The sequence below is a fragment of the Pectinophora gossypiella genome, chromosome 19 (genome assembly GCF_024362695.1).
Source record: "Pectinophora gossypiella chromosome 19, ilPecGoss1.1, whole genome shotgun sequence".
NCBI classification, from domain to species: Eukaryota; Metazoa; Arthropoda; class Insecta; order Lepidoptera; family Gelechiidae; genus Pectinophora; species Pectinophora gossypiella.
In genome coordinates this window covers 5,961,040-5,971,378 of record NC_065422.1, presented here as the reverse complement: position 1 = coordinate 5,971,378, position 10,339 = coordinate 5,961,040, and the positions used below count along the sequence as shown (strand labels likewise).

Below are 10,339 nucleotides of genomic sequence, written 5' to 3'. Positions count from 1 at the left end.
ACCTGATTTTTTGGAACAAATTTTGTGAAAATCTTTTTAATAAAACATCTTTTATAACGAAAGTTTTGTGTCGTTATTTTGAAATAAAACCATTAAGTTTAAGTGCAATTTTGTACTTTATTTGAATAAATATAAAAATTCTAAGTTTTCCAGCTACTCGATCTTAATTTAAAATACAGATACGATATTTACAATACTTAATTATGACATGTTTATCCCAAAAGTGCTTAGTCTTAGCTTTGGTTGTGAGAAATTTAAAAGTTAACATATGGTGTGGTTGTTTCAAATAGTGAATACAAAATTTTGTTCAGAAATATAAAAACCCTGTCAGTGTGTTATTTATTTGTGTAATGGGTGTTATCATAGAAAATTGTATTACTTATTTTAGCCGGTTAATAGCGAATTCGCGAAGGTCCTTATATTTTTGATCTGAATTTAAATTATAGTTAAGTATTCCAAACTTTTGCTTATAAATATTGCAGGTTTGTTAAAAATTATATTCAATCAACAATAACTAGAAATAAGTAAATTAATAATATGATTAAAAATGTAATGCACATAATTATATTTAGGTCCTCAAGACACTTTCAAAAAATGACATGACATTATACATACTAGACAACAAAACATCAGCTTCATTCAACCTTCTCTTGCACTTCTGATCCATAATTTCGAATACACGCGACCAAAAAATTTATTTTCACTCTTTTTGGCAATGGAACTAGCATAACAAACATGAGAACAATTTACAAAAACTACTCCAACTTACGTTTATCAGTGTAAAAACACGTTTATGAAAACTGTGCGCTTTAGTCATTGAAAGTTCTTAGGCACATGTGATGTTCCTTCGTAATATTGCACTGCACTTGGTATATCCCAAGCCCAATGGGCCTCCAAGGTCGGTCACACATTAACACTTCACATTTGTCCGTGCACATACTCAATTTCTATCTGCTATGTGGACTGCAATGGCTGATGCGGTGCAAGCCGCCTCCATTGGGTGGACTGCCTTTCTTGTGTTTCTTCATCCTGCAACACAAAAATTGACTTAAATATTTGATGATATAGTTCTAGAATAAAGACAAATTGAGTGATCAAATTACACTATGTGGTAGTGGTATTTTTTCTGTGACTTTAAGAGAAACTATTGTGGTATACATGACATACCAGAATAGTTTATCTATCTATGTCCTACTATTGGACACACACCTCCCCTCGATCAACGGGAGGGGATATGGACCTATGGACACTCAATCGCGCTGCTATTCTGCTACGAAAATTCATTCAATGCAAGCAATATGTTCACGTTTAGCTAGATAGCCGTATGTCATTATGGATATTGAGTCCAAAAATCGTTGAATGATCAGATTTTTTCTACAACTAGGCTATTTCTGAGCTTGAATACAAAATACCTGTATGATTGTGATGGAGACAGTGTCGGGTTTTATGTCAGTAATTTCCTCCAAGTTCTTGTGGTCCTCTGATTGTTGCTCCAGAACTTCATGCGCCTCCATATTCCTGAAAATATAAAAGCAAATATTTCGATACAAGCATATAACAAAGAATAATACTACGTATAGAACGGTAACTGTCCGCCCCGCACCGATTAGTAGCGCCGACCTCACCGCCTCTGGGTCTTACTTTAGTCTTAAATGACCGTAAGCCGGTAAGGAGTAAGAGGTGGCGTGCGGATTGTCTCGCTCGCACTCACGTGCATGGCGGCACAAGGTAAGAATGTGATGCACGTAACACTATAGATAAAAAAATGCTTGTTGGTTGATATCTGCTACCCTGGGCATTCAACAACATGATATTAATTGAGAATAGGTACAGCAGATTGGAGAATCCTTGCAAGTTCTATACGAATCATATAAAACTAAATAATATGTATTACGTTACTAATGTGTTAACGACTTGCGTTTACGAAACGATTGATGAACATGGAGGAAGTCAGAGACATCAGGATTGATGCAGATGGAATTAGTCTCCGCTTGACCCGGTGGGAAATGAGCGTGAGTTTATATGTGTAATTATGTTACTCACTTTCTGCTTCCAGAGTGAAATCTGCCACCTTCCCCTCGTATTCTGTTCATAGCGTGTCTGTGTCTGGACTCGTGCAGGTATTTCTGAAAGTTGATTGACACAAACATATTATTGCAATGACATAAAAAGGTCCCCTCGTCGACGGGATTATGTTACATTATTCGACAACATTGCGGTACTATAGGTGATAGAAGCTAGAATCTTCTATTTACGGATCAGTGAGGTTGTCAACATGTTAGTTATTATAATACCAGTTACTTTTTAAACTGTACCATACTGTATTTTTTCCACACAACTAATAAGCAGTGCTGAGGACTACTTTTCCAAGTATTTAATGCCATTTTCACAAAAAGTCACATCAATAAAAAGTTGAGGAGCTACCACAGTCCAAAGCATTTCGCAGGAATTAAAGGAATTTAATCAACCAACACCCCCAAAATTGTGGGATATAGAAATAACACGGGATATTTTAAATACCTTTACTCCTTATATTTTAACAAAATCCTCTAACCCGACCGACATCGTACCATCGACTCACCTTTTTTTTTTACTTTTTAAACTGCCTTACGTCCCATTCATTAACCATCCTCCATTCATACCATAAACAATCAAATTCCCGTTCATTATCCTTCCATAGTATTCTCACTTTCCTACATGTATAAAACAGAGAAAGGTCCTCACGGGTCTCTCCTTAGGTATCTTGCCCATCTCGTGCAGCTTGGCCCTCGCAGCGCGGCGCTTCAGGATGCGTTTGTACTGACGCGCGTTCACGTACAGCAGCGGCTCCTCGTCCGAGCCCGCCGCCGCCGACCCCGCGCCCTCCGACGACGAGGCGCTTGCGCCCGCGCCGCTGTTGCTGCCGTTCACCATCTGTAACGTTACCACACACGTTACTACAACTGACATACATTGGTACAGATTCAGCACTAAATCTATTTCTTATTTTACTTTCATGCACTTATTGTTAGTAAAGGACGACACTGACTTAAGAGGTATCAAACTAAAATTAGGTTAAGTTTGTGTCCGCTTGAGTAGGTGGCATTCTGGTCCATAATCCTTATCAGCGTGCCTGCCACCTTACGTAGAGACACTTACCTAGTTTAGAAGCCTATTGTATTTCTCTTTTGTTTTGTATTTTGTTTTTTCCTGTTTGTGCAATAAAGTATTTGTTATGTTATGTTAGAAGCCGTATTCACGAGATAACCAATCCTGTGGTACATAATCCCTTAGTTAAATTTACGACACGCCTGGGAGAGACAGTTGCATACATATGCAGTAAGATAAAATGCTGCACAGAGTAATGAAATAAATAAAAATTGCAATAGAGGCAAATTAATGAAATTCAACTAATTGACAGTTGGAATAATGAACACGCTGGGATTGTCAGGTTGTGGATAAACATAAACTCACCATTACGATATTAGGCTGATTTACAATCTGTTGTTGCTGCACAGCATTACTGACTCCTGCCACTTGCACCAGATTCCCATTAAGATTGATTACTGAAAAAAAAAAAAATTTGTTTGTTATTGTACTATTGATTGGTTTTGGTTGCAACTATGGGTCTGGCATGATCACTCAGGGTGTTCAAAGCCTTGTTAAAATTAGAAAACATAATACTGCCTTGTCGACCGCTTCACCGCTAACCGCGACCACATCGTTTTATAACCGCCTTTCTATGATGTTTAAAAAGTAATTATGTTGATTTTTTAATCCTACCAGTTGGTTGGTGTAATATCTGGTGCTGGTCGATAGTGGCTTGTGGGGCACTGGCTGTGGGCTGGTAGATGAAGGTCTGGCCATCCGGTGTCTGCACTAGCTGCATGGGCTGGATGTTGTTGCTTGCTCCTGAAAATAATACAATTTTTTAATTTATTAACTGAGAGAAGTGTATAAGTATGTACAAGTAACTCATGCTGGGTGTCCTTTGTTTATTTTGGATGCCCTCCATACTTAGTTAAGTGTTAGTGTACCATTGAGTAACTGTTTTGTATATTTTTGTTGTGTAAGTTATTAAGTTTATATAATGGCATCTATCGTAGAAATAAATCAATCTTTCTGACTATTGTAGGTATGGCAAGGTTTTAAGAATAAGTGACTCTCATCCCATCAGGTTCTTCGTGTTTTAATTAAGTTTGAGGGTGTCCCACTGTTGGGTAGTCATCCCTTTCCAGAAAGGCTTTCCAGGTAAAGTTCAGTGTGCTTAACAGTAACAACATGCTGTTTACCTTGCAGGCTAGACAGTGGTAGAACTTGTAACTGCTGCAACTGCTGTCCATTTGCCACCTGCAAATTTAAAAAAGTAGTGAATTATTATGTTTTATACCTGTACTACATACAAGTACTAATGCAATACAAAGTTATAGCAAATTATTCCTCAAGTGATCAATGTTGAAATGTTTTATCTGCATACAGTTTTGTTATAGGTATAATAAAATAAAGATGTCTACAAAACTTTTAGCTAAGAAAATAATAAAACAAAAATTGTTTGCATGCAATTGATACTACTACCTGGATTTGTGGTGTTCCAATCTGATAGCATGAACAAACATACATATTCATATTATAAAAATTAACAGAATTTTGAATTGAATATAATGACATGACTAATAGACCTTCAGAGTTGCAAAACTTGCAAACCATATTATTTATTTTTTAACTATTTTTATCCCTGATCAGGATAGTCTTATGGGTACTTTCTACAATATAAACTGCATTAAAATGCAGAATTATAATTTTAGCTTCTTCTTTAGCCATCATTATAGCAAGACTATTTTTTAAATAATTTAGGCTCACATTCAACCACAATCTCACCTCATGGTAAGTGACAGTGTGGTCTTGGGTGGATCTCTCTTACCTAGAGTGATTACCTATTCTTTATTTACCTGTATAGCAGTGGGTGCTGTGCTAGGTATAGCATGGACAACAATCTGTTGGCCATTAGGTCCCTGTATCATGTGTGACGGGTTGTTCATCTGCAACACCTGCAGTTGTTGCCCGTTGATGGTCATCACCTGCGTCCCGTCCGAGCTCTGTATCTGAGCATGCTCCATTGTCACCTCACTGGGAAAATATTTTACACATCCCTTAAATGTTGGGGTTCAGATTGTTTGCCATCATATTGCATCAGTTTTGTTGGATTTATAATGGGTTTCAATTTAGGACTAAATTAGACGGAAATTAATTAATTAAGTATACCCTTTTAGTTAATTATTGGATGAAGGGCCAACATCACGCGAGAGCTAACTTATGTAGGTATATGTAGGTAGGTATTTAAAGGGTACAATGAGTTCGAGAGTGATAAAATAAATATCGCGTAAACTATACGTCACGTAAAGATAACGAAGGAAAGCAAGTTGAACTTGTAAAAAATTATAGGTCGGTGAGATTTGTTAGGACAATGTAACAAATGATAATTTGTAGTATATGTAAGAAGACCCTTACCGGAGTTTACTACTTTCAATGATTCTTTGATGAGAAACGAAAGAAACAAGTGGAAAACTACTGTACCTCGCGGAAATATGCGATACGTCACAAGTACGAGGCCAACACAGCAAGCGTAATCAAAATGGCTGCTTTTCTTTTCATGTAATTTCATCAGACATGGTGTATGTACATTTTAGAATGAAAACCAAAAGTTTTAACAGTTTTCCAATAAAGCACCGGTACAGCCATCGCACAATAATAATCGCCCAAAATTGTATTGAGAACTTACATTGGGTCCTCACTGGTATTTCGATGATTGGTTGACAAAAGATAGACCAATGGCCGAAGTCAATGATCACAAGAACGCAGAAGATTGGTTCGGCGCATTACCACTCCCATGGAAGCGCGGGTCCCTCTTTCGCCAATGCTCATTCGCGTAATTAAAACTTGTCTATGGTGTTTGTGAGTTGCCATGTAATGTAACAAAATACTGCTGTATAAAAAATCAATTTGAATGTACCTTTTATATATAAATAAATATAAGGGTGAACCTTTGCAAATATCACCTTCAAAGAATAATTTACGATACTTATCTTTCACTTTTGTTATTTTGTAACACAGTTGTCCACCGAGTTTTTATGTGTCAAAAATAAAAAATAACTACTTTTCTTAGCGTAATCATCAAGGATAAACTTGTCAAAGGTTAAGTTTATAATAGAAAACAATTTGAAAATAACTTTCTATAAGTTTTAATTACAATTTTATTCTTTGACAGATATCAGTTGTCGAGATTATATTTTCTTTGTAGTTGTGCACCACGTTACAAAACAGACCTATTGGTAAGTTAATAAGCTTTTATAGAATTAAAAAGTTAGAGTACTTAGAGTTTACTGTAAGATCCCACTGCTGAGCAAAGACCTCCCCTATGTCTTTCCAAGTATCCCGGTTCTGTGCGAGCTTTATCCAGTCTTTTCGATAATTGTCGAGATTAAAATATCATTTTGTAAAAAATAATAGACCATACCAGGGTGCATAAACTAATGGTGATTATAGAGAGTTGTTTTCAAACTGTTATATCCTTGTCGTCCTTAAAAATGGGACATAAAATCTACGTATATATACATAGATAACAAAAATTTATTCTGCACAAAATGATAAAATATTATTAAATGGTCACACCTTCTTTGTTGACCATCGACAACTCAACAGGGTTCTTCTTTGTATTTTATTGGTTTGACCTATAGTCTTTTGGTCTAAAAAATAGATAGCGTTTAAAAAAACGCTCGTCTATTAGCACAGGCCTCTTTAGTGCCTGAAACGAAATTACAGAAAAAAACATTATACTCTATGGTTGCCATTTATGAATTTCAACGACGCTTTGTGATCCGTAAATGAAAATTGTGAAAATATTGTGCATTTCATGAATTAATCTGCAGATGTTTATATAAAGGAAGTCGGTTGTAAGATGAATTCGACAATATCTGACGATTTAACCCGTGAACATTTGGCTTTTGAGGCAACAAAGTGTGTTGGTAGGTTATGGTTTGAATATCGAAGTATGTCATTTCATTTGTTTTGTTTACGGCAATATAAGCAATGTATTGTTATTTTCTAGGAAATATTTTCGCGAGGAGTCAAAGCGTGACATCTTTACACAAGGAGTTGTTAGAAATAAACCTCTCCATTACTGCGTATATTCAGGAAAGTAAGAGACGTTTGGAAGGCCTTCGAGTGGCCTTGGCGAACGAGGCGAAGAGCTCCCAAAAGGTCGTTGAGATACTAACTGAAAAATGTAAGTTATCTTTGACGTTTTTCCATGAGGATTGTGTGAAGAATTCCCTAACATTTTCTAGTTGGGACCAATGATAGTGGGTATCAAATAGTCAAGCTGTTTTCATAATGTACTGTTATAAAAGAAGTAAATTTTAAATTGAAAATGAAAGATATCTCTTTCGTAACGTTACTCAATAAATGCTTTTTTATATGTTCATTTATCTTTACAGAAAAATGTCCAGCGCTCCAACCACACCACACAAACATAACACTAGAATAAACATCAAATCCTTACAAGAAGACAATAATAACACAAACAATAAGTTTACAGAACGTCAACAAGCAAGAACATTCATACAATGGTATAAACGCATGATAGATCATGAGCGGCAGAATCTTGCATTGTATTTTTCTGATGATGCCACTTTAGAATGGTTCGGTCGAACTATAAAGACACGGAAAAAAATATCAACATTTCTGAAACATGACATGCAGTGTTCAAGCCATGATTTTACCACTATTGAGAGTATTGATAAAATTCCAACAAGACAAGATAGTTTGCTAAGGTGTGTATAATTACATATCAGCTAATTAATGTAGAATTTTCTTAAATAAAATTAAAATTTGTAAGCTGTTTTGTTTATTTTCACTATACCTCTTCTCATTAAGCTTAGAATATTTTGCTTTGCTTAGTTTGCTTAGCTATTGGATTCATAGTAGTTTCTAATAAGAAATTGAATGTTCCAGAAAAGAAGACTCCATTTTAGCCAGTCCACTTCACTCCCCTGAATTTAAACCTAAAGAAAGATGTGGTAAAAGGCGATTGCTAAGGTCTAACTGTAACAGTCCAGAGTGGGCAGAAGGTTGTAAGCCCCTTGACGAGTATGAAACTGACAGAAAGAGAATTAAGATTGAAGAACCTGTTAGAGATCATGAAATGTGTCAAAATAATGCAATAAAAAGAGAGTTCCCATTGGATGAAACGTCAGAAATTGGACATAAAGGGGATGGAGCAATAGGGAGACGTGTAAAACGTAAATGTGTGCCAGTCACACCTCCGAATCTGGAAGTAGGTCAAGGGGATTGCATACCTTCCACTAGTGGAACGGATTCTAACAAGTCACATGATGCCTTAAATGCTCAACTGCCAAAATTGGCTGTGGAATGCAATGGTTATATTGAGTTTACTCGAACCCGAAACAATAGAGCTATAGATATGATGAAATGGGAAAGAAAATGTAAGGTGCAAATCAGTTATAGTGAGGATCCCCTTAATGTTGGAGAGTATATTATCTGGGTGTTACGGTATACAGATGAAAGTAGATGTCGCAGGAATCTCCTTGCTGCATTTGAGGAGGTAGCTAAGGAAGAGGAAGCAAAACATGCTCAGTAATTTTGTTTCAGATGTACTCAATATGTTGAAACAGTTTTTATACACATTCCTATTTTAAACTAATGCTTTCATTTAAAAAGTGGACATATTCCGTAGTTTGTACAAAGAAATAGAAACAATTCTGCATTACAAATATGATGCTATTAATGTATCATATTTCTCTGGTACCCAATTAGATAACAGATTCAATGAGTCAAATGATTGATTGTACAGATAATTTCATTAGCACTAAAATAAACACTTCAATTGTGACAAACTTGCAATGAAAACATTTTTTATAGTTTTGTGATATATTTTTGTATGGTATAGGATTTATCTATTTTATGTACATTTCCTTTAGTTCGTTTACATTCTGACAAGCTGTAGCTCTTATGTATGATTATGAATTAATGCTGACAATAGTTTAAATAGCATAATAGAAAATAAGCAATTTGTCACAAACAGCTGCACACAATGCTTTTCCACTTATAATATTTCAGTAGCATGGTGTTGAAATGAAAAATATGTCATTATTTCTCCCAGCTTATCTATGAATGGTTCACAGTAACGTGTGCTTATCTGGAGTCCATGTTTAGAAACAGTAATGCTTAGAACATATTTTGTTTTCATTTATAACAGTCTACTCCATAGATGGCGCTAACTTGAACGGTTTTGCTTATTTACTTATATTTGAGGACTGTATGATATGAGAAAACTGTGAAGTTCCTGAGTAGCACATTTTAAAAAGACAATAATTAGTATAGGACTTTTTGCAATACACAATTGGCAAAGGTTAATATTGTTCAAAAATACTTTGGATATATTCTCCCATGTTTTAGGGTGAAGTAGATGAGACTATACAACCTTTTAATGTTTCTTAAGCCAAAATATGTTATTATAAAAGTCTTTATAGATCTCCAACCCTATATCTTGTCACTTATTCTATACCACCGAAGTTTTAATTTGTATTTGATAGGTTTAGTTTTCTTTTAGGAAACATTCAACTTTAGATTTCGAATGTAACAGATAAAAGTAATGCTAGGATTAGGGTATTATTTAGTTAGAAATGATCATGTTTATCATGTTTGGTGTTATCTATTTTTTCATTAGGAGATATTGTGATAGATCTTTATAATATTGTCTGGTATACTTTTGGCGTCTGTACAACATAAACAAAAACAAGTTACACTTCATGAAGATACGTTTTTTACATTTATAATTAACTTTAAATTGTGCTAAAAAGTGGTTGTTTACTTTTTTAGTGGAGAAAGTCTTCAGCCAATTTTTTGCCAAGAGTAGTACAGATTTCTGTACTTTTTATTTACTATTACTTACAACTGTTTTATGTTTTGATTGACCAATGGACTTTCAATGAGATTTAAAATATAAACGCCTTAAATATAATGCCTTATATTTGGGGCTACTTTAAGTGTCAATAGCTTGTAACATGTGATAGAACCATATATTTTTTAAAATGTTTCTACGTTAAAATGTTACATATAACAGAGTTTGCCGATTATATTATATAGAATAAAGAAAAATATTATGCAGAGTATGCACACTATTGTTGACTTTAAAGTAGTCCCTCTATTCTAAGTTTTATGTTGTTATACATTACTTGTGAAGTAATGATGTGGGAAGATTTTTGTTTGATTATGCTAGAGATTGTATAAGATGAATAAACCTTGTTTAGAAATAAAAAATGGTTTTAATTAAAAAAAAAAA

The 10,339-nt window shown here is 34.8% G+C and overlaps 2 protein-coding genes across 4 annotated transcripts; one reads left to right on the top strand and one right to left on the bottom strand.

The window, feature by feature from the left end:
• Window positions 1-97: 97 nt before the first annotated feature.
• LOC126375557 (nuclear transcription factor Y subunit alpha) lies at window positions 98-5,900 on the bottom strand. 3 transcript variants are annotated; one of them, XM_050022537.1, is made up of 9 exons: window positions 5,759-5,900; window positions 4,929-5,106; window positions 4,272-4,329; window positions 3,763-3,891; window positions 3,454-3,545; window positions 2,725-2,913; window positions 2,044-2,126; window positions 1,413-1,518; window positions 98-1,029 (listed from the first exon to the last, which is right to left on the bottom strand). In XM_050022537.1, exons 2-9 carry the CDS (start codon window positions 5,094-5,096, stop codon window positions 955-957), a joined length of 900 nt encoding a protein of 299 aa, XP_049878494.1. In that variant the 5' UTR covers window positions 5,097-5,106; window positions 5,759-5,900; the 3' UTR covers window positions 98-954. The 3 variants fall into 3 exon arrangements, with proteins under 3 accessions (XP_049878494.1, XP_049878496.1, XP_049878495.1); XM_050022539.1 differs by lacking the exon at window positions 5,759-5,900 and adding an exon at window positions 5,488-5,752; XM_050022538.1 differs by lacking the exon at window positions 5,759-5,900 and adding an exon at window positions 5,554-5,751.
• An 894-nt stretch (window positions 5,901-6,794) lies between these two features.
• Window positions 6,795-10,317, top strand: LOC126375545 (uncharacterized). The gene is made up of 4 exons (XM_050022523.1): window positions 6,795-7,001; window positions 7,085-7,261; window positions 7,473-7,808; window positions 7,990-10,317. Exons 3-4 carry the CDS (start codon window positions 7,477-7,479, stop codon window positions 8,633-8,635), a joined length of 978 nt encoding a protein of 325 aa, XP_049878480.1. The 5' UTR covers window positions 6,795-7,001; window positions 7,085-7,261; window positions 7,473-7,476; the 3' UTR covers window positions 8,636-10,317.
• Window positions 10,318-10,339: the final 22 nt, after the last annotated feature.

Coding starts and splice junctions, on each gene's coding strand:
- LOC126375545 (XM_050022523.1), top strand. CDS start 7,477: ATGTCCAGCGCTCCAACCACACCACACAAACATAACACTAGAATAAAC. Junction 7,809..7,989: donor AGACAAGATAGTTTGCTAAG/GTGTGTATAATT, acceptor TGAATGTTCCAG/AAAAGAAGACTCCATTTTAG.
- LOC126375557 (XM_050022537.1), bottom strand. CDS start 5,096: ATGGAGCATGCTCAGATACAGAGCTCGGACGGGACGCAGGTGATGACC. Junction 3,892..4,271: donor ACCACTGTCTAGCCTGCAAG/GTAAACAGCATG, acceptor TATTATTTTCAG/GAGCAAGCAACAACATCCAG. Junction 1,030..1,412: donor TCTCCATCACAATCATACAG/GTATTTTGTATT, acceptor TTTGTGTTGCAG/GATGAAGAAACACAAGAAAG.